The 25472-nt window shown below is 60.0% G+C and overlaps 5 protein-coding genes and 1 long non-coding RNA gene across 9 annotated transcripts; 3 read left to right on the top strand and 3 right to left on the bottom strand.

Annotated features, from left to right (window-relative positions):
- Positions 1–214: 214 nt before the first annotated feature.
- Positions 215–7018, top strand: STING1 (stimulator of interferon response cGAMP interactor 1). Of its 3 annotated transcripts, none has more exons than XM_032125342.1 (7): positions 215–525; positions 986–1047; positions 1639–1816; positions 2656–2764; positions 2922–3160; positions 4994–5180; positions 6557–7018. In XM_032125342.1, exons 1-7 carry the CDS (start codon positions 376–378, stop codon positions 6748–6750), a joined length of 1119 nt encoding a protein of 372 aa, XP_031981233.1. In that variant the 5' UTR covers positions 215–375; the 3' UTR covers positions 6751–7018. The 3 variants fall into 3 exon arrangements, with proteins under 3 accessions (XP_031981233.1, XP_031981232.1, XP_031981231.1); XM_032125341.1 differs by having other exon boundaries at positions 219–525; positions 812–1047; XM_032125340.1 differs by having other exon boundaries at positions 219–525; positions 758–1047.
- Positions 7019–11734: 4716 nt separating this feature from the next.
- SLC35A4 (solute carrier family 35 member A4) lies at positions 11735–14750 on the top strand. Its single transcript, XM_032125214.1, has 2 exons — positions 11735–11799; positions 12164–14750. Exon 2 carries the CDS (start codon positions 12932–12934, stop codon positions 13877–13879), a length of 948 nt encoding a protein of 315 aa, XP_031981105.1. The 5' UTR covers positions 11735–11799; positions 12164–12931; the 3' UTR covers positions 13880–14750.
- LOC116451698 (SLC35A4 upstream open reading frame protein-like) lies at positions 11785–12361 on the top strand. Its single transcript, XM_032125367.1, has 3 exons — positions 11785–11799; positions 11900–11998; positions 12164–12361. Exons 1-3 carry the CDS (start codon positions 11785–11787, stop codon positions 12359–12361), a joined length of 312 nt encoding a protein of 103 aa, XP_031981258.1.
- A 21-nt stretch (positions 14751–14771) lies between the features above and the next one.
- Positions 14772–17637, bottom strand: LOC116451697. Its single transcript, XM_032125366.1, has 9 exons — positions 17606–17637; positions 17445–17558; positions 17093–17193; positions 16642–16882; positions 16365–16471; positions 15900–16267; positions 15655–15804; positions 15388–15540; positions 14772–15313 (listed from the first exon to the last, which is right to left on the bottom strand). The coding sequence occupies exons 1-9, from the start codon at positions 17635–17637 to the stop codon at positions 15140–15142; spliced, it is 1440 nt and encodes a 479-aa protein (XP_031981257.1). The 3' UTR covers positions 14772–15139.
- LOC116451286 lies at positions 17637–18780 on the bottom strand. Its single transcript, XR_004243164.1, has 3 exons — positions 18700–18780; positions 17989–18071; positions 17637–17799 (listed from the first exon to the last, which is right to left on the bottom strand). It is a non-coding gene; the product is annotated as an uncharacterized LOC116451286 (long non-coding RNA).
- A 3166-nt stretch (positions 18781–21946) lies between these two features.
- On the bottom strand, positions 21947–25446 carry CD14 (CD14 molecule). Of its 2 annotated transcripts, none has more exons than XM_032125308.1 (2): positions 25023–25446; positions 21947–24237 (listed from the first exon to the last, which is right to left on the bottom strand). In XM_032125308.1, the coding sequence occupies exon 2, from the start codon at positions 24218–24220 to the stop codon at positions 22871–22873; it is 1350 nt and encodes a 449-aa protein (XP_031981199.1). In that variant the 5' UTR covers positions 24221–24237; positions 25023–25446; the 3' UTR covers positions 21947–22870. The 2 variants fall into 2 exon arrangements, with proteins under 2 accessions (XP_031981199.1, XP_031981200.1); XM_032125309.1 differs by having other exon boundaries at positions 25142–25446.
- Between the last annotated feature and the right edge of the window lie 26 nt (positions 25447–25472).

Raw genomic sequence — 25472 nt, 5'->3', positions numbered from 1 at the left:
GGGGGCAGTCAGGGCACTGTGAGTCACCCTCTGCTAGATGGATTTGAGTCTGTTCTGCCCCTGGCAACCTGCTGAGCTGAATCAATGCCACCTTTGAATCTACTGCCCTTGACAGATAAAATCTCAATAAAGTCTGGTTTCCTTCCTCATTCCAGTTCCACTCAGACCATGTCCTGGCAGATTTGGGGCTTTCCAGGACATGCAAGCTCATGGATATCGAAACCTGGCACAGTCACCAGTGCCTGGATTTCCTGTGGGCTGAGATGCCCTGTGTGGCATACTCATGGATGCCCTGTGTGGGAGAGCTCTGGCGCTCTACAGGCTGCCTGCTGCTGCCAGAGCTCCTTTCATTTTCACTTTCCTGGGTGTTGGGAGATGTGCACGTCTACCAGCCCGTACGTCGCCGAGGCTCCGGGTGCGTGTCTGCAGCAGCCTCCGGAAGGAGCCCCAGCTGCCCAGGCGGCAGCGCAGAGCCCGGGAACCACAGCGGGGGAAACCTGGGGCTGGCAGCTGGAAACTGCTCCGGTGAGTGCGGCCAGAGCAGTGACAGCCCTGTGGCTGCGGAGCAGGGCGGGCTGGCATCCATTTAGGAGCGGGGTGGCCAGCCAGGCTCTGTCTTGCCGAGCCCATTTGGGCACAGGGGACAGCCCCGAAGGGGAAGCGCAGGGGAGCCTCCTCAAAGGGTTGTGTGCTTTGGGATGCTCAGTGAGTGCTGGGCGCACGCATCCCCCTGATCTGCTATTATCCGCTCCCATAGTGCTGCTGTGGGTGCTGGGAACGAGCTGCTGCTGACCCCCCATCTCCATCGCAGATGCCCCGGGAGCCGAGGCAGCGCCGTGCCCCGCTGATCCCCGAGGCCCGCGGCGGGCGGGCGCAGCGCGCTGTGTGCGTGCTGCTGGCGCTGTGCGCCGGGGCTCTGCTCCTCGCCGGGGAGTCCCTCGTGCCCACCGCCCGCAGCCTCATCTTCCACTTCGCCACCCTGCAGATCGGGGCGCTGCTCAAGGGCATCTGCTGCCTGGCCGAGGAGATCTTCCACCTCCACTCCAGGTGAGCCGGCGGGGCTGGCTGTCTGCGGCTCTCCTGGGACCACCCTGGGGACAAGGGCGTTGCACCCTCGGGGTGTGGTGGGATTTGCTGCTGGTCGCTGTGCTCACATACATGTGCCCTCTGTGGCAATGCTGTGCCGTGCCCGGCAGCACACGCTGCCGTCCATCACCCTCCTGTCCTTCTCATCTCTTGCTCCCTCTCCCACCCTCTCCCCCACTCCCACCTGCCCAGCTCCCCCATATGTCCATGGATGTCTCCTCTCTGTGGTAACTCCCCAGTGTGCCCTTTCCCTGGGGAACAGATCTTGGCCCCTAGCCTTTTCCCACCACCCAGTGCTGGAGGGCAGGGGGCTCTCTTTGCTGTCCAGGGTGACATTCCATCTGCTCCCTCTGAGTCCCACGGGTGCTGCAAGGGACCCAAGCCCTCTCCTGGCTGGGGGCACTGGGGTGTGCTGGGCAGGGTCCCACAGGGCTCTGTAGTGCTCTGGAAGGTGGCACTGGCCAGGAGGTGGGAGCAGCCCTGGCCAGTGCCCTGTGGGCTGCAGAGGGTGGGTGGCCACCAGCCTGACTCCTGTCTCCCTCTCCCATCCAGGCACCACGGCAGCTTCTGGAAAGCCCTGAGCAGCTGCTTCCCCCCGCGCTGGCACGGGCCCATGCTGCTCATCTGTGGCTCAGCCTACGTGGCTCTCCTCGGTGATGGGCAGCCACTCTGCCTCCACCTCATCTTGGCTAGTCTGTGCCAGCTCCTCGTCCTTGCCCTGGGGCTCCACGTAAGGCTCCCACACCTTCAGCCTGGCCAGCTGCCCAGGGAGCCCGGCATCCCTGAGCAGCCATGGGGGCACATAGCCAGCTCTGCATGGCCTCTGCATGTCCAGCCCACCCAGAGTGAGCCTGGCGGGAAGAGCACTCTCAGCTCAGCCCTGCAGGGCTGATCTCCCTGGCCCTGTGCTGCCAGGAGTGTGGGTAGGAGGGCCAGGCTGCCTCCTAATGAGCACAACCACTCCAGGGGATGGTACAGCCCCCTGACATGAAAAACAGGGGTATTTTAAATCAGTCAGTCGAGCTGGTGCTTGAGGGGAAAGCAGAGCCTGTGTGTTCTCAATTATCAGTGTGGTGTGGGGGCAGAGCCAAGCCCCAGGTGCCACTGCAGCATTGAGAGGGCTCTGCTGTGCCCCAGCGGGGCTGGAAGGGTCACACAGGCTGCAGAAGGTGCTTCTGTCAGGTGCCTGTGGGACTGGACACCCATCTCCACCTAAATGCACACACAGAGCTGGCAGAGACCACTGGGAATCCCACCATCAGGCACTGGGATGTCTCTTCTCCCATGCTGGAAGCACAGGGCAGATGCACAAGTTGCACTGGGACACACAATCCCAGTGGAGGGTGCAGCCAGGGAAATGCCTGGCTCACTCCAGCCCCCAGTTCCCCCATCTGTGGGGGCTGTCAGGGGCTCTGCCCTGCTGTCCTGCATGGTGGTGGAAGGGGCTGGTGGGGTTGTTCACTCTCCAGATCTCTTTGGAGTTCTCCAATCCCTGTGGAGAACTGACTGTTGCAGAAGGGCCCAGGTGGGTGGTGTCATCACCTGGGCTGTCTGTCCTTCCCTCCACAGAAGCCCTCAGCAGTGGAGATGTCTGAGATGTCCGAGAGGTCCAAGCAGAACGTCGCTCATGGGCTTGCCTGGTCCTATTACGTTGGGTACCTAAAAATAGTCCTGCCACGTACGTAGCTGTTTCCCTGCATTCTCACGCCTACAGATAGAAATAGCTCCTAATAACAATCCTCCCACTTTTACAGTGTTAGCAGGGAAATGGGAAGCAAGGCAGAATGCAGCTGTACTCACACCAGGCACCTCTGCCCGATGCTCTCTTCCACCAGGGATGAAAAAGTCCATGGAGGAATTCTGCAGAGCCAATCCCAACCTCCTGGCATGCAGGAAGACCTGGAAGCTCCACATCTTGATCCCTCTGAGCTGTGATGTCTATGATGACCTGGAGAAAGCTGACAGCAATATCCAGTATGTGACAGACCTCACTGAAACCACCCTAGCCCGAGCTGGCACCAAAAAGAGGGTGTACAAACACAGCCTCTATGCAATCAGGGATGAAGAAAACCAGGTATGCTGGCTGAGAGCAGCAACATCATCCCCAAAGTCTTGCTGGCCCCAGCAGTGGCTGTAAGGACAGGAGACTGTCCCCTCTCCTATTAGACACTCCCAGCTTTCACCAGGCTTCCACAAGATGGAGAAGTCCTGTTCCAGTACCCCTTCCTGCTGGCTGACTACCCCCAGGCTCAGCTGCAGGGATGATGGGCTTGTTTAACCCCTCCTGGAGCTGATTTAAGTCCAGAAAAGAGTAGAAAACTGAGCAGAAAAAAGCAGATGTGGGCTACAGAGCATCACTTCCCAGAGAACGAATGTTTCCTTGTGTTGTGAACAGGTGCTTGAAGATGTCTGTGTGAATCACTATTTGACTCCCCCCTTTCCCCCAGTCACCCCTTTTCCAGGCTGGTGAGCCCTAAATCTCTCCATCTGACATTGCGTTCATCTCCTTCCACATCTCCCGGCAGACTGGCCCTGTCCCTTTCCCTTGGAGGAGGGAACACCCTGGTGCTGTGGATGGAGGCATTGCTCTGCTCCTCACCTGGGTTCCCTGATTTGCCCTTTGGCAGTGGCTGAGCTCTGAGCTGCTGTTCCTAAAGCCCTGCCTGCAGGGACCCCGAGCCTCTCCTGGCCCTGCTCAGGGGGAAGCACAGTCGGCCGCGGGTTCTTCCCACTGCGCTGCACGCACGGATGCTGTGTTCCCTCTGCCAGGCTCCTGCTGAGTCACTCTGCTCCCCAGGAGCTCCAGCAGCTCTGAGCCTGGACCTGGCCTTCCAGTAATATCTGCCCCTCAGCTTCCTGCCCAGGCCCTCACAAGTGGCAAGTGATGCAGGGCCCAGCACCAGCACCTGCCCCAGGGCACGGCAGTAACTGCCTGCCAAGGCTGGGAACTTCCTGCTTCTCTGCATTTACTTGGGATCATGTCCCTCTTCCTTCTAATTCACTCCTTTAAACTTTCCAGTTTACCCAGTGTAAGACTTACTGGTAACCCTGCTCCTCCTTGGTTTGTTTATGGCTTTATCAGATTTCTCCTTGTTTCTTTGCTCAGCCTCCTTCCAGCTGTGCCTCCACCTTTCCAATGTTTATGTTGTTCTCTGCCCTCCAGCACTCTGTTAGGATGCTCAGACTTAGAATAATGGAATCACAAAATATGCTGGGTTGGAAGGGACCCACAAAGATTATCAAGTCCAACTCCTGGCCCTCCACAGACACCCCAACAATCCCACCCTGTGCCTGGGAGCAGTGTGCAAGCGCTCCTGGAGCTCTGGCAGCCTTGGGGCTGGGACCATTCCCTGGGGAGCCTGGTCAGTGCCTGAGCACCCTCTGGGGGAAGAACCTTTCCCTGATATCCAACCTAAATCCCCCTGACACAGCTCCAGCCCTTCCCTTGGGTCCTGTCCCTGGTCACAGAGAGCAAAGATTGGTGCTGCCCCTCCACTGTCCTTTGTATAGCAGAAAGCCACCAAGAAGGTGTGGTCACAGGGCAGGAGTGTCTCCCTAGGGGAGATGGGGAAAATTCCATGGGGAAAATCACCCTCCAGGCTGCTCTTGGGAGCACTGACAAAGTCAGTGGCTGGACCCCATGGGCAGGTGCAGCTCCCTGAGCCCACCTGGCACAGGGGACACTTGTACCTGTCAGGCCAGCTGCTCTTTCCCTGCTCTGCACGAGGCAGGGGGACACTGGGGCCAGAGCCAGTGTCCCTGTCCCAGTGTTCCAGCACACAGCACCAGTGCAAGGCAGGCCAAGGAGCCGCTGAGAGGTTCTGAGTGCTCTGCCCAGTGCCAGGGTCCCCCAGCAGCCCTTTGCCCAGTCCTCCTGTCCCCACATCTTTTCCTTCCATCCCTGCAGCTCTGGTACTGTGCTGTGGAATATGCCACCCCGCTGCAGTCCCTCTACGCCATGTCCCAGGATGAGTGTGCTGCCTTCAGCCGGGAGGAGCGCCTGGAGCAGGCCAAGCTTTTCTACAGGACCTTGGAGGAGATCCTGAAAGGCTCCAAGGAGTGTGCAGATGCCTACCGGCTCATTGCCTACGAGGGTGAGTGAGGGGGAAGGGGTTGGAGTGCCCAGGACAGTGGCTGTGTTCTTCTAGCCCTGAATGACCTCAGATCAGGGTCTGTACAGAGCACAGCTGATGTCCCCAGTCAGGGGACCACAGTGGCCCCTGCTACCATGGGAGGAACAGAGGGGCTGCCTTCCCACGTGAAATAGGAACATCACTGAGCATGGCATCACCAGCTGGGTGAGGGAGGGGATTGTCTCACTCTGCTCTGGGCTGGGCAGCCTCACCTCCAGTCCTGGGGCAATTCGGGCACCACAATATGAGAAAGATCTACAGCTGTTAGAAAGTGTCCAAAGGAGGGACATGGGGATGGTGAAGGGCCCAGAGGGGCCACATGAGGAGCACCTGAGGGCACTCGGGCTGTCCAGCTGGAGCAGAGGAGACTGAGGTCAGACCTCACTGGAGGCTGCAGCTCCTCCCAAGGGGCAGCTCCAATCTCTGCTCCCTGGGACCAGGGACAGGGCCCAGGGAAGGGCTGGAGCTGTGCCAGGGGGATTTAGGTTGGATATCAGGAAAAGGCTCTTCCCCAGAGGGTGCTCAGGCACTGACCAGGCTCCCCAGGGAATGGTCCCAGCCCCAAGGCTGCCAGAGCTCCAGGAGCATTTGGACAACGCTCTCAGACACAGTGTCTGTGCAGGGCCAGGAGCTGGACTGGGTGATCCTTGTGGATCTCTTCCAATTCAGGGTATTCCATGATTCCATGATTCCAAGGACTTCTTGCTGTGGGTCTGAGGAGCAGGGAAGGTGGTGGCAGCACTGGTTGTCCCAGCTGAAGTCCCCAAGGGGACTTGAGACAAGCTGTCTACTGCAAGAATTAAGTATAACAGCAGGCATCCAGGGGAAGCAGCAGCTCCCCTTGCTGTTGATGTTCCTGGAAGAAGTTGCTGGGGCTGTCAAGCCCTCCCCAGCAGTGGGATGAGTGTGTGCTGGCTTGGTGCCATTCCTGCTGACAGGGGATGGGAGGGAGCGAGGATTTCCCTCATTCCCATCATCTTTTCACTCCCATCTCCTCACCTCCGCCAGATGAAATCAGCATCTTGCTGTAATGAATGTCGGTTTTTTCAGAGGAAACTCAGCACTCTCCCTGATGGGGAGGAGCATTTCCATCCAGTGAGGCACTTCCCATCACAAGCACTACTGGGAATCCAGCACATAGTGCCTGTAATTTTACACTCCTCCCCGCACTTTGTGTTTGAATTGTTGCTGTGCTGAAAGTGGAAAGTAAAAGCTGTATTTTGACTGTGCAGGAAATTCTGCATATTTTGGGGCATCTCACAGAGAATTTGCTCCCTACCCAGAGCTCTGCCTCAGGACAACCAGTGAAGGTAGGTTTTGTCTTTCTTCTGTTCCAGAGCCAGAAGAAGCAGAGACCTGCTTCTTGTCCAGAGAGATCATGTGGCACTTGCAGCAGGAGCATCGCGAGGAGATCACCATGCTTGAGGGGAACCACCTGCACACCCCGTCCATGGCCCTGGACTCAGCAGAGCTCAACCTCCAGATCAGTGTGTCAGACCTGCCACAGCCACTGCGCACTGACGGCTTCTAGCACAGCCCTCACCGCCCCTCGGGGCTCCAGTCACCCTTCCCCAACCCCCTTCCTCTTTGGAGCACATGCCGTCCATGGCAGCGACCCCCAGCTCCCAGACAAACCTCCTGTGTACCAAAGTTACTGGAGCAGCTGACTCAGCCCACAGCCTTGTGACACGCTTCCCATTTTTTTTCTTATGTACAAGCTCATATATTCTTCTGTGGGTGTATTGGTTTTTTATCTGCTTTGATTTGTGTCATATAAAGCACTTTCCTCTGGGACCAGCTGCAGTATCCTAAATCTTGGGCACAATGTGCAGTCTGCCCCATGTGGGATAGGAAAAGGTTTTTCCCTCAGAGGATGGTGGGACACTGACTGGCTCTAAGGCTGCCAGAGCTCCAGGAGCACTTGGGTGATGTTCTCAGGGACAGGGTGGGGTTGTTGGGGTGTCTTGGCAGGGCCAGGAGTTGGACTGGATGATCCTTGTGGGTCCCTTCCAACCCAGGATATTCCATGATTCTGTGATACGCTGTGGTGTTGGATGGGGCTTTGGAAATCCCCACAAGTGTGCCTGTGTGTGCTGGGACAAACACAGCCAGCCCACATGGCCTGACTCATGGGGCAGCGTCTGCAGGCACAGGGAGCATGTGCAGGACTTCCAGGGGAACTTCCAGCCTGAGGGGAAGTGTTGGCGGCAGAGCAGGCTCACCCGGGATGGGGAGATGCCGATGGAAAGGGCTGGGCGGGTGCAGGCTGGAGCTGCGACAACGGCCCTGCTCCTGCCCTTGGCTGCCCAGGTCCTTTTAGAATCATGGAACCCTGGAATCACTAAGGCTGGAAAAGCCCTCTAAGGTCATCGAGTCCAACCATTAACCCAGCACTGCCAAGGCCACCACTGACCCGTGTCCCCAGGTGCCACATCCATGCGTTTTTTAACATTTCCAGAGGACAGTGACTGCCCTGCACAGCCCATTCCAATGCCTGACAATGATTTCTGTGAATAAATTCTTTCTGATGTCCAAACTGAACCTTCCCTGGAGCAGTTTGAGGCCATTTCCTCCATTGTTGTCCCTTGTTCCCCGGGAGCAGAGCCCCACCTGGCTGTCAAGGAGTTGTAGAGCGGGAGACAGTCCCGCCTGAGCCTCCTTCTCCCCAGGCTAAGCCTCCCCTCAGCTCCCTCAGCTGTTCCTCATCTTGTGCTCCAGACCTTTCCCCAGCTCCATTCTTCTCTGGACACACTCCAGCCCCTCGATGTCTTTCTTGTGAGGGGCCCAGAACTGAACACAGAATTCCAGGTGCCTCACCTGGGCTATATATGCACCTTTCCTGCACGTGGGAGAACATGGTGGGAGATCTCTCCCCAGCTCCAGCCCCACAAGCTTTCAGGGGAGATTTGGCTGCATGTTGGTCCTGCTGGGGCTGGGAACTGGAACCCATTTCAGGATGCAGTAAAACCTTAATCTGCAGCCTAATCTCTGGGTACTGCATCTGTGCGAAAACGGCAGATGAAAGGGCTGTGAAGGGAGGGTTGGGACAGCAAAGGCCACTGCAAAGAGCCAGCTGGTTTGCAGAGGTATCAGGAATCTTTGCCAAGGCCTCCGGGATGTGCCAAGTGCCTGGTGCTGGACTGACTGGAGAGGGAAGACAGCAGGTGAGGGACCTCCTGCTCCTGGTCGGAGACACCCTGGGTGCGGGGAGCAGAGCGGGGGTCTGGCCCTGGGGTGTGGGCAGAATATGGGTCCTGGTCACCTGAGCAGCGTTCCCAAGGGCACAGAGCAAATGCTGGCTGTGGGCACCTGCTGAGATGTAAAGGAAATGCAGGGCTGAGCTCAGCAACACGGGAACAGCCAGCAGCAGCTGTGTGAGCAGCAAAGCCACTGCAGTCCCCGAGGGCTCTTCAAACCCATCCTTGTGGGACACAACTCTGTGTCCTCCTTGATGCCCTGCTCCCTTCTCATGTGGAAGGTTCTTATCTCGCCCATCACTGCAGCCAGGCTGGGCTGGCGATGCTGATAAGCTCAGGCCATATTAGCAGGGGACAGGTTGAAAGACAGGCACAAGCCCAGAGGAAATCTGACAGCACAACCTTGTTCCAGCAGCAGCCGTGCTGCCAGCCAAAGGCTCAGCTCCCGCCACTGCTCAAGGGCACAGCCGGGGCCAAGGTGAAAGCCTTTGCTGGCAGCGGGAATCGGAGGCAGGGCTGGATCAGAGGCAGGAAAATCAAACCTCAGAAGTGGCAGCTCGCTGCTAAACTGGCAAACACAGGATAACCAGTTTCCCCTTGAGCTTTCCAACAGCACAAATAGCTCAGTTTTAGTGCTAATCACAGTATCCCACAGCAGCTCTGACTCAGACTCAGGACTTTCCAGCTTGGAGGCAGACTCGTCCTGATCCATGGGGAGCAGCAATGCACCACACCTCAGCAAGGTGAGCCGAGCAGGTCTAGGGGCCACCACAATCCAGCGGGTCCCAGGCAGAGCAGGGAAGGAGGTCCACAGCCTGGATCCTGCTGAGCAAGGCACAGGATGGCTGCATCCTCCCTCCAGCCAGGGCTGGGGACAGGGCTTCTCCCAGCCCTTCCTCACATCCCAGGTGTTTTCCCACCAGAAATCCCAGGAACCACCTGCAGTGACCCATTCGTGCTGCTCCACACAGCACAGAGCCTTGGTGTGTAACCTTGGGGGGCTGTGGGGTGAGTTCCCTCACAGACCCTCTGCAGGGCAGGTACCATGACCTAGAAAAACTGATCTTCATGGAATCCCAGAATGGGTTGGGTTGGAAGGGACCTTAAAGCTCATCTCATTCCACCCCCTGCCATGGGCAGGGACACCTCCCACTGTCCCAGGCTGCTCCAAGCCCCATCCAACCGGCCTCGGACACTTCCAGGGATCCAGGGGCAGCCACAGCTTCTCTGGGCACCCTGTGCCAGGGCCTCACCACCCTCCCAGGGAAGAATTCCTTCCCAATATCCAATATAAACCTACTCTCTGCCATACTGTCCTGCAGAAAGTGCTGGTGAGGCTGCTGATGGATTCACCTCTCTGGAGGTGAGAGCAGTGACTGATCATAGGGATCTGCTGCCCTCACATGTTTTTTACCAATACCCAAATTTTCCCAATCAGCCTTGCACTAAGTGGCATTTTTCAAGTGTTGTGATTGTTCCAAGAAAGGTCCTTGCACTCACTCACATAGCTTTATTTTATTTTATTTTATTTTTATTTTATTTTATTTCATTTTTACCTTTCATGAAGTAAAAATCCTGCTTGAAAAGTGGCTGGTTTGAGGCGGCTGAGGAAAATGTCAGGTTCACTAAGTCCACACCATCCTCTGGATAAAGTTTGGAATCCTGCAAAGCAAGGAAACAGCAGCTCAGCACTCAGCCTTCAGCAACGTTTGGCGTTAAACTGGCTATTAATATTAATAACGATATTAATGCTTCTTCTTTGGGCTGCACCTGCCACTGCCTCTTGAGTCCCTTTCCTTTCCTCTTCCCAGTGCTCAGTGGAAGCAGTGTAATATACGCTGGGAATGTATCTAAATTAACTTGGAGAGCAGCAGCCTGACAGCCCAGAAGGCTTCACAGAGCTGCCTCTGTGCCAGCGTAGCACCCACAAGAACAACACATACATAACCCCCAGCATCACAGGTTTTAATTAAATTGTGCCAAGCACCTGAAACCAACATTTCCCACAGTTCCTCAGCCTTGCCTGCAGTTCTGCAGTGCCTGTTTTCCAAGCTGGAAATGCTGCAGTCCGGGTCTCCTTGGCACCTCCCGTGGCTGTGTCAGCTGGAGCGTGGCCCCAGCACAGCTCTGTGGGGCTTTGGGCTCACACAGAGGTGGGACAGCCCCAGGTTGTGCCAGGAACTGAATATTCAGGAAAATTTCTCCACTGAAAGTGTGGTCAAGCACTGTGACAGACTGCCCGGGGCAGTGCTGGAGTCACTGTCCCTGGAACTGTTCAAAAAACGTGTGCGTGTGGCTCTCGGGAGCTGGGAGCTGTTTAACGTTTTAATGGTTTTTTTTGGCTTGGCAGGGCTGTGTTGATGGTTGGACTCGATGATCAGAGAATCATTTCGGTTGGAAAAGAACTGCAAGATCATTTTTGTTCTTCTCTTGATTTTGTTCTCGTATTTCTGGGAGTGTATGTGGAACTTCCTCCCTGGAGCTGAGGAGTGCCCATCAGAGTGACTCCTCGAGGCTGAGTGAGAGATTTGCCCCGGGCATTGAGATGGATGAAGAGCATCAGTGTCTGCTCAGTAATTACTTTACTACCTTTAGTATCATTTAATATCAGTATTGCTTCAAAAATATTGTGCTGCTCTAGTAGTTAGAACTACCTACACTGTGCAGTAAATAATGAAGATCTTTTAGCTTAATCATCATAATCATTAATGTAAATATTTTATTTATACAAATATTTTTGGGTTACCATCCTTAATCCTGAAGGACAAAGTCATATAAAGGCTCAATTGCACTGCTTTAGACATAAACCCTTGGCCAAGCCTGGGACTGGATCAGACTCCTCACGGAGGAAGAGCCCTGGGAAGCTGCGGAGCTTGGGACCCCCATCCATCCTGTCCCCACGGGCGGGAAGGTGGCTGGGCTCTGGCAGTCCTGACGGCGCTAAGGGGCGCCCATGAGCTCCGTCAGTGTAGCCCGGAGCGGCCCCGGAGCGGCCCCGGAGCGGCCCCGGAGCGGCCCCGGAGCGGCCCCGGAGCGGCCCCGGAGCGGCCCCGGAGCGGCCCCGGAGCGGCCCCGGAGCGGCCCCGGAGGCGGCGCAGCGCAGCCGATACCGCGCTAAAGCCTCAAGGGAAGCCACCGCCCCCCCAAGATGGCGCCGGACGGGCGGCGTGAGGGAGCAGGGGGCTGTCACGTGACTCCGCCCCACCCAATCAGCGTCTGGCGTGGCCTCCGTGGCGGGAAGGGGAGCGCGGGAGGAGGCGCTGCTTCCATGACAACCAATCAGCGGCGCCTTGGGGGCGGGGGCTAAAGGGGGCGGTGTCACGTGCGTCCCCGCCAGCCAATCAGCGGCGGGCGGCGGCGGCGCCAAGATGGCGGACGATAAGGTGAGCGGGGAGGGCCGGGGCTGAGGGGCCGCCGAGGCTGTGGGGAGGCCGCGCCGGTTCCTCCCGCGGAGGGCGGGGATCACCTCCGTGTCTCTCGCAGGACTCGCTGCCTAAGCTGAAGGATCTCGCCTTCCTGAAGGGGCAGTTGGAGAGCCTGCAGCGCAGGGTGGAGGACGAGGTGCAGGCCGGCGTGGGGCAGGTAATGTGGGGCTCGGGGCGGGTCGCCCGCCGCCTCTAAGAGGGACTGGTGGGGGAAAAAACAAATCCTAGGGAAAAAACAGCCCACAACTCACCCCTGGGGCACGTCCTGTGTCGCCTCCTCCCCGGTCCCGCCCGGCCGTGCCTCACTGTGCTCTCCCCTCAGGACGGGTCCCTGCTGGCATCGCCCTTACTCAAAGGCTTTCTGGCGGGATACCTGGTAGCCAAGCTCCGCTTCTCCGCTGTCCTGGGCTTCGTGGCCGGCACCTGCACGGGGATTTACGCCGCCCAAAACTACGCCGTGCCCAACGTTGAGAAGACGATTCGTGACTATGTGAATTCACTGAAAAAAGGTCGGGACTAGCGAGGAGGAGCCCGGAGGCAGCAGGGACTGCAGGAACGGTGCTCCTTAGGTAGCAGGCACAGAGCACTCCCAGGGCTTTGGGAGGCACATCACCTGCACCCTTTTCCCTGGAAGAGGGCTTTGCACCACACCACTGCGGCACGTCAGGGGGCTGGTGATGGGTATTTGTTGGGCATCATGGCAGCAGTGATCACTGCCCTAACCCACAGCAGCTGGAGAGCACTGAGGGGCTGCCGGCTGCCTTTTCCCCTCACCTTTCCCAGTGCCCCTGCAGACTGAGGGGCTGCTGTGCCCTGTCACCTGTGTGCCCTGTAACCCTTGTGCCCTGCCACCCAGTCCACACTGTGCCCTGGGAATGTGCTTTGTGTGGCTTCTCAGGAAGGCTTGTAGTTCTCCTAACAAGAGACGGCACCCTGCTCTCCTGCTGCATCACAAATGTTGCAGGGAACATCCTGCTTGAACTACGCTCATTAAATTCTTGGTATTTGGTCTCTTCAGTGTTGCAGGGTGAGAGTCTGTCTGGCCTCTCTACACTGGTAGCAGCTCACTCGTGCTGGCTCTCACCCGGAAATGGGGATGTTTGGGAATGCTGCTGGCTCTGCCAACAGGCTGCTCCAGAGGGGGCTGTGGGCACTGATGCTGCTGCTGTCTGTGGCCATCTATGGCTCCCATGCCCCCCTCCTGACCCTCTGCAAGGTGGATGGGGCCATCCCCTTCAGTTCCACGTCCATGGTGGTCCTCGTGGAGCTGACCAAGCTGATGCTGTCCCTCCTGTTCCTGCTGGCCGGGGCGCGGGAGCCGCTGGGAGCGGCGGTGTCCTGGCGTCACGCCGTGCCCTTCGCCCTCTCGGCCCTGCTCTACGCTGCCAACAACAACCTGGTGGTGCACATGCAGCTCTTCATGGACCCCAGCACCTTCCAGGTGCTCAGTAACCTGAAGATCGTCAGCACGGCACTGCTCTACAGCCTCCTGCTGCGCCGGCGCCTGGGCCTGCGCCGCTGGCTGGCCCTGCTGCTGCTGCTGGCTGCCGGTGTCACCTACAGCTGTGGGGGGCTGCGGGGGCCCAGTGACCCCGGTGGGATGCACCTGCACGTCACACCCGTGGGGCTGCTGCTGCTCTCCGTGTACTGCCTCATCTCCGGCCTGTCTGCTGTCTACACCGAAGCCATCCTGAAAACCCAGGCGCTGCCTCTCAGCCTCCAGAACATCTTCCTGTACTTTTTTGGGGTCCTGCTGAACCTGATGGGCTCCCTGTGGAGCACCACGGAGGGCAGGTTCCTGGAGGGCTTCTCTCTATGGGTGCTGCTGGTCGTGCTCAGCCAGGCTCTGAATGGACTCATCATGTCCGTGGTGATGAAGCACAGCAGCAACATCACCAGGCTCTTCATCATCTCCTGCTCCATCCTGGTCAACGCCCTCCTCTCTGTTGCCCTCTTCAACCTGCAGCTCACCCTCCTCTTCTTCGTGGCCGTGGCGTGCATCGGCCTGGCTGTGCACCTGTACTACGGAGTCACATAGCCACTGCCTCCCTCCCACGTGTCTGGGCAGCCCCAGTCCTTCCTCAGGGCTGGAATCATTCCTGGTGGGCACCTGCACAGCTCCAAGGACCCCCCCAAGGAGGAGTGCTGAGGGGGAAAGCACCCTGTCCCTGCTTCCATGGGGAAACTGGGCCCTGCTCCAGCCCAGACAGCCTCTGTGCCATGGGGTTCCCATGGGATCAGGCATGCCGAGCCTTAGCGGGGGTCCTGAATCCCTTGTGCATGTCTCATAGTCTCAAGATGTGCCAGGGGAGGTTCAGACTGAGGAGTAATTTCTTCACAGAAGGGGTGATTAAACACTGGAAGGGGCTGCCCAGGAAGGTGGTGGAATCACCATTGCTGGAAGTGTTTAAGGAAGGACTGGATGTGGCACTTAATGCCATGGTGTAGTTGACAAGGTGATGTTGGCTTACAGGCTGGACTTGATTTCAGAGGTCTTTTTGCACCTAAATGATTCTGGGACTCTGTGTCCCATGTCCTCAAGCTGCTTCCCCACACCACAGTGGCCTGGGAATGCTCGGCAGTAACTGGTCCTGCCACACCTCCTGCCAGCCCAGCATGGGCCTGGTGCCGTTTCAGCTCCCATGGATGCTGCTTGATCCCTACCATTCCTGGTGCTGCTTCCCTGGGCCTCTCCCACCTCCACAGTGTTCCAGCCTAGCCCCTGGCTGGAGCCCTGCTGTCCTCAGGCCTAGTTTCCCCTCCTGGGCACAGTGTCTCTCCAGAGCAGACAGGGGCTGGGGCATGTGGGAACTTTCACCTGCTCCCAAAAGGGGGATGCCCCCCAACTTTGTACCAAGTTCCTGGCAGGCAGAGGCCACCTGGGGTATTAAAGCTGCGGTTCAACAGCATCCATGTGTCTGTCCTGTGTCTGCCCTCCCTGTGGGATGGTGTCTGTGCCCCTTGGGACAGGTTTGGGGGCCAGGGGTGTGTCTGAGCCTGACAACACTCATGAGTGAGGGGGACTCGCTTTATTCCATGTGGCCGCAGCTGGGGGCTGCCAGCCTTCCCACCACTGTGCTCCCACAGGCAGGTTCCCAGCACAGAGCAGGGTTTTCCCTCCCTGGGCCGGGTTTCCCTAGGGAGCAGCAGCCGGAGCGGGCAGAAGGGGAGGCTGTGCCTGGGATAACTCGTGACTGGGGCTGGCCAGTCTCCCGGCATCACTGGTGGCTCAGTGCAGGGAGGGGTCTGCAGGGACCCTGTCCTGCCAGGCCAGCTGTCCCCATGCCCTTGACATGGCTCAGGGGCTCTGTGTGGTGGCATCAGCCGTGCCTGCCCGTCGGGTGTCCCGCAGGTGCTGGTTGTGCTCGGCGATTTCCACCGCGTCCTGGAGCACCTCCTGCAGCAGCGCCCGGTGCCGGCGCTCCAGGGCCTCCCTCTGCTCCTCTGCCAGGCGCTGCTGGTCCCGGAGCACCTGCAGGATACCCAAGGTGGTGTGGCAGAGCCCTGGCACAGCCGGAAGGGGTGTCCCCAGCCCTGTGTGCCCACCTGCAGCAGGTGCTGCCTGCAGGCCTGCATCTCCTGGTGGTGATTCCGCAGCAGGGCCTCCAGATCCCACTCGGCCGCCTCCCGCTCCCGCAGCGCTGCCTCCAGGCTCAGGCCCAGCGCGGTCACCTCCCGCTGCCAGCGCTCTGTGTCCCACTGCGGGGGCAGGGACAAGGTCAGGGCAGCTCCAGGGTGTCCCTGGTCCCTTGGGCTGCGCCAGGGGAGGAGGAGAGGCTGGAGCTCTCAGTGCTGGGCTCTGCCTGTGCCCACCTCTCCGCTGTGCTCCTGGGCTGGCACGGCGCTGGTCCTGAGCTCTCGCTGGAGCTGCCGGCAGTGCTGAGCCTGCAGCCGCTGCCGCTGTGCCCTGGCCAGGGCGTGCTGGACCTCTGGGGATGGGCATGGCTGGCACTGGCTTCCTGCCTGGCAGACAGCAGAGTGGGCTTGGATGGCACCAGGACCCAGTACTGGCAGCGCAGAGCTGGCCCTGTGCAGGGACCCTGTGGGCTCCCACTCACGCTGTCACTCCTGGGCTGTGGCTGTGGCACTTCACTCTGGGATGGCTCCTCGAGCAGCCCCTGCCCTGCGCTGGCCAGAGCTCGGCTGTCCCCTCCCTGGCTTCTCCTGCTGTCACCCTGTCCTGCTGTGTGGGGACAGGGGAGGAGGATGAGTGTGACGTGGGGGGCTGAAGAAGGACATTCAGATGGAGAGTGAGGCCATTCCCACCCTGTAAAGCCACGCTCCGTGCCCACATTTTCTCCACCCAGGCATGGGATGCATGCCTGGCCCCACGCTCTGGCCCTGCTGGGTCCAGGCTGGCACTGGTCAGGGGTGTCTGGGTCCCAGGCTGCTGGCTTGGTGCTGTATTCCCTGCAGAGACCTGGTCCTGTGAGAGAAGGAGGAGATGTTACAGGGACACAGCTGGGCTTCTCCTGGACTTGGACTATCCCTGGATGAGGGGGCCTGGCTGGACCTCTGCCCACCTTGGTACCGGGCTGGTGCATCTCTCTTGTGCCAAGCACCTCGGCTGCTGCCTGCTTTTTCTCCCACCTCTGACTCTTCAGCACCTGGAAAAGGGGAACTGGAGGTCCTTTTTGGGGTGTTTCAGACCTCCAGGCCTGGCATGGCTCCAGGGACACATCTCACCCCTGGGGCAGCTTCAGGCCCTGCCCTCAGTGTGGGACAAGGGTCTTGACACCAGGATGGGTCAGGAGCCTGGGCCTTCCCCAGCCCAGGGAGTGAGTGCCATCCTGGTCCCACGTGGATCCAGGGGCATTCCCCACCTGCAGCTCCTGCAGGGCCCTCTGCAGCTGGGCCACAGCTGTCTTCTGCTCAGGCAGGCCGGCTGCAGCCAGCAGCTCCATCCGCAGCCCTCGGATCTCCCTCCGGCGTGCCGCGATCTCCTCCTCAGGGTCCCACAGTGTGGTAGAGATGGTCTTGGCCAGCCCCTTCACCCTCTCAGCCAGTCCCAGGGCTCCCAGGATCTCCTCTCTGGAGGTGTCTGGGAGAACAGCGAGCCCTGGGCAGGGGCCAGGGGGGCCACCAGCACAGGGCTCCGAATGCGATGGAGATGAGGGGAGCTGGTGTCCAGCCTGCAGTGACTGCAGGTGTCCCCAGGCAGCAGCCAGGGACCCAGTGCCAGGTGTGGGGCAGGATGGCGGGAATCCTCAGGGAGGGGGTAGGCGCAGTGTGTCCCAGTCCCAGGGGCTACCTGGCAGCGACACACACAGCAGCAGGAAGGTCAGGCTGTTCCCCTCCAGCAGCCGCTCCATGATCCACGGCAGGCAGACAGCATCAGGTTCCCTGCACTCCCTGCACATGGGGAGACACACCCCAGGAGAGTGGTGCAGTGCCAGGCAGGCTGAGCCCTGACCCACAGGAGCCCAAGGATGGGTTGGCCACACATGTGCCCAAGCCCATGGAGTGGTGACACCCCCTTGCCTCCCAGCACAGGCTCCCACTGGGGTGTCCCTCCTGCTTCACCCCCAGGTGTGGAATTCCCTGACCCACAGCAGGCACTCAGGCGTGCCGGAGCGGGGACACGGCTCAGCCCCAGTACGTACAGCCTGGGGCAGGGCCCGGTGGCCCCTGGGGACACCAGGATCCTGAGGGCCGAGCGCTGGCGCCTGCCACCCTCCAGCTCCTGCTCCACGGTGAGAGTGAAGAGGCTGCCGGCCCTGGGGAGAGGCCAGTGCAGGAGCTGCAGTGGAGCCAGCCCCAGCACCCCATGGCCCAGTCCTTCCCAACCTGCAGCATCTGGGCCAAATCCCTCACCCCTGCGCGGCTGAGCGCCCATCTGCGAGGGGCTGCTGAGCACACCCCTGGAACAGCGCTGGGAGGGCACCCAGCCCCCTGGCATAGGCGCTGATGGCAGCCTGGGCATCGGGCACGGCCATTTCTGTTGCCTCCTCCACCATCCTGGAAGCAGAGGGAGACAAGAGCAAGCGAGGAGGGTCACCTCCATTCACATCCACCTCCTGGACTTGCTGAGGAACACCCCTGGCCATGCTGTGGCTGGGCACCATGCTCCCTGCCCAGCCCCACTCCTGATGTTGGGGTACCAGCCCCCAGGAGCAGCTGCTCAGCCATGGGGCATCAGGTACCTACAGGCCCAGGGGTGCCACATCCATCACTTGCAGGGCTCGGCCATCAGGATGGAGCAGGTCCCAGGCTTTGTCGTGGGTGCTGACCTGGAATGAGGGGGCTGCATTAGGCAGGGGGGCAGGAAGAGGGGTCTGCTGGCATCCCACACTCACCAGAGGCCTGGACTGCTTGTGGCCATGCACAGGTGAGGGCTGAGAAAGGCTGATTTTGGGGTAACTCCCAGCTTTTCCAGCCCTGGCACCAGGGAAGGGCAGAGATCCGGGAACACCCAAGCCCTGTGTGGAGCTTATCAGGTCCCCAGCAGCATCCCAGAGCCAAAGGGCAGGACCCAGCCCAGTGGCAGGAGCTGGCATCACTCCTGTGCCAATCAAGGCCACACTGGAGGGGCCTTCAGGCCACAGGGAGCAGTGACTGGCCTGGAAAGCCCAGCTGCGATGTGAACAGGAAGGGGTTAGAGGGCTCTCCTGTTCCCACCGTGCTGCTGGAGCCTGGGAGATGCTCTGTGGGCAGCCAAGGCTTCCCACATCTGGGAAGTCCTGGAAAGAGGTGAGAGCACCTGGGATCCAAAGGTCTCCAGTCCCTGGTGACCATCTGGATGAGGGGGCTGGGTGCCAGAACAGGGCAATATGTGCCCTTGGCACAGCAGGGTCCAGGCAGTGGCAGAGATGGAATGGGACCCTCATCCCAGGACATCCTGCCCTGCTCCTGCCCTACCTGGACCAGACTGACTGTCTGCAGGCTCTGTGTGTCATCCCCCAAGGCCTCCAGTTCCTGGAAGATGGTGTCAATCACCTGTGAACAAGCTGGGAGCTGTTGGTTCCTGGGACCCATGGCTGGGTCTCACCCTGGCCCTGGTGAGATCAGGGTCCGTTGGGTGACCCAGGAGCCCAGCACTGCACAGTTGTGCTGTCACCTGTCCCTGCCACCTCTCCCCTGTGCCCTCACCTGCCAGATGACACTCCGAAAGGGCAACTGTGTCCCAGGGCCATGGGGGTCCCACAGCAGCAGGGACACACTGTAGCCAAGGGGGACCAGGGCCAGCTGGGGTCTTAGCAGCTCCAGGACCTTCTCCTGGTAGGAGAGACATATCCAGCAGAGCAGGGTCAGCATGGCACAGCCAGCGTGGCACAGCCAGCATGGTACAGCCAGCATGGTACAGCCATGGCAGCCACAGCATGGTGCAGGTGGCCCTGGCTCACAAGGCTGGGGATGGGGTACTACCCAGAGAAGGACTTGGGGCCCACGGTACCTGTCCTGCATCCAAGTGGAAGATGCCATCGACAGTCAGGCAGCTCTCCTGGTGTGAGGAAGAGGGATATTGTTCAGCTTTCCCCTATCCCAGCACAACCAGTGCAGGGCAAAGGAGGGACTGGGCACGCTGGGATGGAGATGGCAGGGGTGGCACAGAGGGCCTGGCACGGGCAGGGGTGAGGGGAGACCCCCCTCCCTTCCCCTGCTCTCTGGGAAGCCCCAGGAGTCCCCTACAAGGGAGGGGCCCATAGGGGTGTAGGGCAGGATCAGCCCAAGAGCTCAGCTCCTCTCAGGGTCCCAGGCATGGCAGGCAGTGGGACAGAGCCCCTGCTCCCACCTGGTTCCCCAGGGACCCTCGTGCCCTGGATGTCCCTGCCCTGCAGCTCTCACCTGAGGCTCCTTCCCAGCAAAGAGGAGCTGTAGGAGGTCCTTGCTGCTGTCCACCCAGCTTTCCCCTGGCCCTGAAAACACCGAGTGTGGGATGGGGTGAGGGGTCACCCCCACCTGCCCCAGCCCTGTCCTGCCCCCTTGCAGCCTGGAGCCACATCCCAGGGCTTCACATCATTCCCAAGCCCTCCTGCTATGACTCAGAGCCACCAGGATGGGGAGGACACCCCGTCCCTGTCAGCACTGCCCAGACCAGGCCCATGGCTTGGCCAGTGGTCCCAGTGCCACCACGGCTGTGGCTGCTGCCCTGTCCCCCTGTTCCCCTGGCATGGGGGTTCAGGTGAAGGCTCTGGGGTGTCCTGAGCTCTACCTGCTGCCTGGTGGAGTCCCAGAGCTGCTCGCACACTGACATCCTGCTGGGCCTGCCGGGACAGAGGGGGAAGGAGCCACAACCTCAGCAGCCACCAGGAGCTGGATGAGCCCCCAAGGAGCTGGGCAGCCCCTGACAGATCCCTCCAAGCCAGCCTGGGCTGTCCCCACCATGGCACTCACCTCGTTCATGGCCAGTGTGGCAGCAACCGCCCGTGAGCTGCTGTTTGCCCGGGCCAGGGATGGGGTTACGCAGGGATCCGGTTCTCCTGCATTATTGATGGGTGTGGGCAGAGCCAGAGCCAGCCTGGAGGTACCCTGCTCCAGGGGCTGAGCCCTGCTGGCCAAGGAATCAGTAGGACCACAGAGGGCAGGGTGGTGCCTGGAGCCTCTCCCACCACTGGGGTGCTCCTGGCTTCAGGAGGGACATCTCTGTCAGCCATGGCTGGGAGATGAGGGACATTGGACCACCATACACACTGTCACAAGAAGTGACCACAGAATCGCTGGAGAGCAGTCACAGCAAGAGAGGGCAGAAGGAAATGCCAGTGCTGAGGATCTCCACTGTCTGTGGAAATGCAGATGGTGGGGGCCAGGAGAGAGGGGCCAGGGCAGCCCCTGCCCTGCTTTTGGACAGGACCAGGAGAAGCAGATGCACACATGTCCCTCTGACTGCCTGTTCCCTGTATGGAATGAGACCCTGCCCTGCCAAAACCACCTCACCCGTGCCTCAGGTGTAAGGCTGATCCCAGCTGGACACAGATGGAACAGGCAGCACTGGGGGGTCCATCAGGAGCAGGGCAGGTCACATGGCAGGGACAATGGGGGCATCCTGGGGCTTGGGGAGTTGGAGCTGGCCAGAGGGAAAACCCTTTGGGAGGGTGGAGCCCTGGGACAGATCATGGCATGGGGCCTTGAGAGGCTCCCCAGCACTTGGCTGGGCACAGCACAGTGGGATAATGCTGGGGAAAGCTCTGCTCCATAGGGGAGCCCAGACTGGGGACTCCAAGAGCCCCTCACCAGCACGTGGGGGTCTTGTGAGCCTTCCCACAGAGCACCCATGGGGCAGCAGCGGTGGGAATGGCCACACATCCCCCTCATGCCCTGTGGCGGGGCCTGGCCCTGACCGGGCAGACGGCCCCTTGTGGGTGCTCCCAAGGGATAGCAAAGCCTAGGATTCAGGAGACAGTGATTTCTCCTTCCTCATCCATCAGCCAGCAGCTGCTGCTCCCTGTTCCATGTCCAGCCAGCCCAGGATCCCCAAGGTGCAGGGACACCCTGTTGAACAGCCCTGGTTAACACCAGCAGAGCGGGGCCCTCGCCAACACCTGAACCACCAACCACCCTCCCAGAGCCCAGGGCACGGCCCCAGCCTCCCCTCCGGCTGCTCAGGGCTGGTGGCACAGCCCCAGAGCCCCTCGAGCCCGGGCAGGGACACACCCGGGGGCCCCTGGGCAGCAGCAGCCCCCGAGTCCGTCACCATCCACGCCTGGACCCCGCGCCCTGTTCAGCCGCTCTCCAGCTCCAGCCTTGCTCCTTCCCACACTGTTTTCCCCCACGCCCAGCCAGCCCAGGCTGTGTTTGCCTGCAGGTCATGTTTACCTGTGCCCAAACAGAGCGAGGGAGAGACACAGGAAACACCCAGGCAGAGACTTTAATGTAGAGGCACAACAGGCCCTGGGGAAGAAGAGCAGGGCTTGGCCAGGGGAGCACTGCCTGCCTGCCACCACTCCCTTCTTTTTACAAGGGCATGGAGTGACAGGACAAGGGGGAATGGCTTCACACTGACAGATTGCAGGGTTAGGTGGGATATTGGAGAGAAATTCTTCCCTGTGAGGGTGGGGAGGCCCTGGCACAGGCTGCCCAGAGAAGCTGTGGTTGCTCCATCCTTGGAAGTGTCCAAGGGCTTGGACAGGGCTTGGAGCAAGCTGGGCTAGTGGAAGGTGTCCCTGCCCATGGCAGGGGGTGGAAGGAGATGATCTTTAAGGTACCTTCCAACTGAAACTATTCTGTGATTCTATGATTCTCCTCCATCCCCATTTTCCCATGCCTGTCCCTTCCCCACCCATCCCCTTCCTTTGAATATTCCCTAGTCCTGCATTCCCGGGCTCTCCCTCAGCATCCCATAATCCACTTTCTCCTTACTATGAGATATTCTCTGAATAACCCAGAACCAGAATAAACACATTTTCTTCCTATCACTTAAAAAAGTTTCTGGTTGAACCTCCTCAAGACCCCAGTTGGACTCATCCACCAGTGCCTCAGGTCGAGGTCTAAGGAGCTGCTCCTGCTCATTAGCATTTGTGTGCAGGGGTGTTTAATTTAGTCATTTTCCTGTCTTTTGTGGTTGCTCTCTTAGGCTGAAAAGCAGCCAAGCAGCCTCCTGCCAAACCTGACATCCTGGCCCGGCCACAGCTGCAGGTGAGGAGAGGGAGGATCAGCACAGGGGCCATGGAGGCTCCAAGGATGGGTGGGCTGGGGGGGGCTCTGGGCAGGGACCAGCAGATCCCAGCCAGGCTTGGGGCATCTGAGTGCTACCGGTGGGAATATGATGGAGCTGAACTCCCCTTGCCCAGGGCAGGGGACATGGCAGGGACGATGGGGGCATGTCGGGGTTTGGGGAGCTGGAGTCGGCCACATGGAAATCCCCTGCGGGAGGGTGCGGCTCTGGGTCAGAGCACAGCCTGGGGCTCGAAGTGAGGGGTGCCCCAGCACTTGGCTGGGCACAGGCACAGCGGGATCATCCTGCAGACAGCCCTGTGCTCCACAGGAGAGCCCACACTGGGGACACCAAGGGCCCCTCAGCAGAAGGGGGGCCTGTGAGCCTTCCCACAGAGCTCCTGTGGGGAAGCACCGGTGGGAAGGGTCCAGGTACCCCTCAGGCTCTGCGGCAGGGCCTGGCCCTGGCCACATAGACAGCTCCGGCCAGGCCGAGCAGGGCAAGCGTGACGCAGATTGGGGCCACCACGGCAGCAGGGTCACAGCGCAGCACTGACACCGGCACCTGTGCCACCGGCCAGCTCTGGTACTGAGCTGGCGAGTGGCACCTGTAGTCCTCGGGCCAGCCCTGCCCCAGGTGCCCCGCGGCTGCCAGCGCCTGCAGCGCCCCGGCCCCAGAGCACGAGCAGCTGAAGGGGTTGTCAGCCACAGCCACGTCCTGCAGGCGCCCCAGGAGCTTCACCTCATCCCTCGGCAGCTCTGTAATGGAGTTGTTGTCCAGGTGAAGGGTGTCCAGCATGGGGTAATTCCTGATGGAGGGGACAGCCTGCAACAGGTTTTGGTCCAGGAAGAGCTTCTTCAGGGAGCTGAGGGAGATGTCAACAGCATGGAGGTGGTTGTGGCTCACGTCCAACACCTCGAGCTTGGGAGGCAGCGGTGTCGGCACTTCATCCAAGCCAGTGCTGGACAGGTTAAAATGCCGGAGGGATGCTGGCCACTGGCACAAGGGGGATGGGTCTGCTGTGAGCTCGTTGTGGCTGAGATCGAGGTGCTGGAGCTCCAGCAGCAACTCCACGCCCTTGCACGTGCTGTGGTAGGACCTCAGGTTGTTGTGGCGCAGGCTCAGCTCCTGGAGCTGAGGGAAAGCTCCCTGGCAGAAGGCGGGGCTCAGGCTTCCATCCCCGAGGCTGTTCTGTGCCAGGTCCAGGGAGTGCAGAGCTCTGAACACCCTCCCGATGGCACAAGGCAGGCTGGTGATGCGGGAGCCGGTGACAGCCAGCTCCTCCAGGGTCCCCAGCCAGCTGCTCAGGCTGGAGAAGGCCTGTTCCTGGCCTGTCAGTGGGGCAGATGTCACGTTGTGGAAGCTCAGGGACAGTATGGGCAAGTTCTGGCCGTCCATGTCACTCCAGTTGCCTGTCCCCTGGAAAATGCAGCTCTCAAAGGCCAGCTCCTGCACGTGGGTGTAGGAGAAGAACCTCAGCACACGGGCAAGGAGTATCTCAGGCACCAGGACATTTCCAATTATTATTTTCTGGATGGTAAGGGAGTCCAGAGTTTCAATGGCGGAGGAGTCCAGGTCCCTGATGGGGAAGGCTATGTATTTCTCCAGGTCTCCACCCTGAAACTCCACCACAGTTGCTGGGAGGCACTGGATGATGCTGCCGATGGTTTCCTCGGACAGGTTGTAGCACTTGCAGTACTCCTGAGTGCGGTTGAAGAAACACCGGTTCCTTCTGCCTTCTGCCTCCAGCAGCCCCAGCCCCAGGAGCAGGAGCACAGCCACACTCATGGTGAACAACCTAAAAACTGGAGGAGGAACGGTGAATGGCAGCTGAGGGGACCACTCTGACCCAGACTGGAGGGATGGCTCGGGCAGGTTGAGCCCTGCAGAGCCACCCTCGGGGACAGGGCACTGCCCTCATCCCTCCTGCACCTGCCTGGCCACTGAGCCACGACTCGGGCAGTGCTCAGGCCAGCGGCCAAACGCCCAGGAGCTGCACCTGTGCCACCCATTCCTCAGCAGGGAGTCTCCCAAGGCTCTGCACTGTCCTGCCCAGGCTGCCTTGCTGCAGGCTCGCACTTCAGGAAACGCCACGGAAAGAGGAGAAACTACGAATGCGGAGTTACAGACAGCGAAGCCAGTCTGTAGCCACCAGAGACCACGGAGAGAGCCCCAGCTCTGTTTGTTCCTCTGTAATATGGGGCAGGAAATTGCAACAGAGGGCTTCATGTTTTCTCCTTCCTTACCCTGTGATTTGATTCATCACCAGGCCCCAAAGGGGTGGTAGAAAATGACCCCTGACGGTCTGAACACATTCCTGTCAGCACCAGATGCTGGTCAGCTAAGAGAGTCTGATCTCTGATCAGACAAAAGAAAAAAAAAAATCTTTTTGATTGCAAAAGAAGCAGCAAGCAAAAATTAAAGGCTCCTAAAAATGTGCTGACTCAGCTCTGCTGGGTGGCTGGGGGTCGTTGGGGGTCCCCAGTCCAGCCTCCTGCTCCGGGCAGATCTGTCGCTGGCACCAGCCCTGATCAGCCACCGCTTTCTCTGGCCACATCCCAAAGCCCACCGAGGACGGAGCTCTCCCTACCTGTCCGTGCCTTCGCGGGGCTGCACCAGCCTCCCGGGGAGAAGCTCTCCTCCAGCACCTGCACCAAGCGCCCCTCGCTGCGGGGAGCAGCAGCGGGATGAGTTTGTCCGGTGACTCACCGGCCAGCTCACACCGAAACGATTCCTTGCTGCTTCCTGCTGCTGCTGCCAAATCTCGGCCCGAGGTGCCAAAGGCTCCAAGTGCTCAGCTCCGTCCGGCACCCGCCCCTGCCCAGCCTCCCGCCGGGTGAGCCCTCGGTGCTCCAGCTGTGCTCCAGCTGCCGCTGGAGCTCCCGCAGCTGGTGCTGCCCGGTCGGGTCCCCACGCCCGGGGCTGGGCAGACACCTCGAGCCCGGATCCCGGGCACAGCCCTGGCTCCACGGCGTGACTTCCTGAGCAGGACCGGAGCCAACCAAGTCACTTCTGCTTCGCTTCCCTGCGGTTGCGGGCT

Source organism: Corvus moneduloides, chromosome 15 (genome assembly GCF_009650955.1).
Source record: "Corvus moneduloides isolate bCorMon1 chromosome 15, bCorMon1.pri, whole genome shotgun sequence".
NCBI lineage: Eukaryota > Metazoa > Chordata > Aves > Passeriformes > Corvidae > Corvus > Corvus moneduloides.
Note: the sequence above shows the minus strand (reverse complement) of the source record. Positions and strands in the feature narration are given on the sequence as shown.

Bases quoted from the DNA above. Each gene is read 5' to 3' on its own strand.
- STING1 (XM_032125340.1), top strand. From the start codon at position 376: ATGTGCACGTCTACCAGCCCGTACGTCGCCGAGGCTCCGGGTGCGTGT. The intron at 1,048-1,638 runs GTGAGCCGGCGG...TCTCCCATCCAG, and splicing joins ATCTTCCACCTCCACTCCAG to GCACCACGGCAGCTTCTGGA. The intron at 1,817-2,655 runs GTAAGGCTCCCA...TTCCCTCCACAG, and splicing joins TCCTTGCCCTGGGGCTCCAC to AAGCCCTCAGCAGTGGAGAT.
- LOC116451698 (XM_032125367.1), top strand. The intron at 11,999-12,163 runs GTAATGTGGGGC...CTCTCCCCTCAG, and splicing joins TGCAGGCCGGCGTGGGGCAG to GACGGGTCCCTGCTGGCATC.
- SLC35A4 (XM_032125214.1), top strand. From the start codon at position 12,932: ATGGGGATGTTTGGGAATGCTGCTGGCTCTGCCAACAGGCTGCTCCAG.
- LOC116451697 (XM_032125366.1), bottom strand. From the start codon at position 17,637: ATGCTGCAGGTTGGGAAGGACTGGGCCATGGG. The intron at 16,883-17,092 runs GTAGCCCCTGGG...CTGTTCTCCCAG, and splicing joins GCTGTGTGTGTCGCTGCCAG to ACACCTCCAGAGAGGAGATC. The intron at 16,472-16,641 runs GTGGGACCAGGA...CACCCCAAAAAG, and splicing joins GGGAATGCCCCTGGATCCAC to GACCTCCAGTTCCCCTTTTC.
- CD14 (XM_032125308.1), bottom strand. From the start codon at position 24,220: ATGAGTGTGGCTGTGCTCCTGCTCCTGGGGCTGGGGCTGCTGGAGGCA.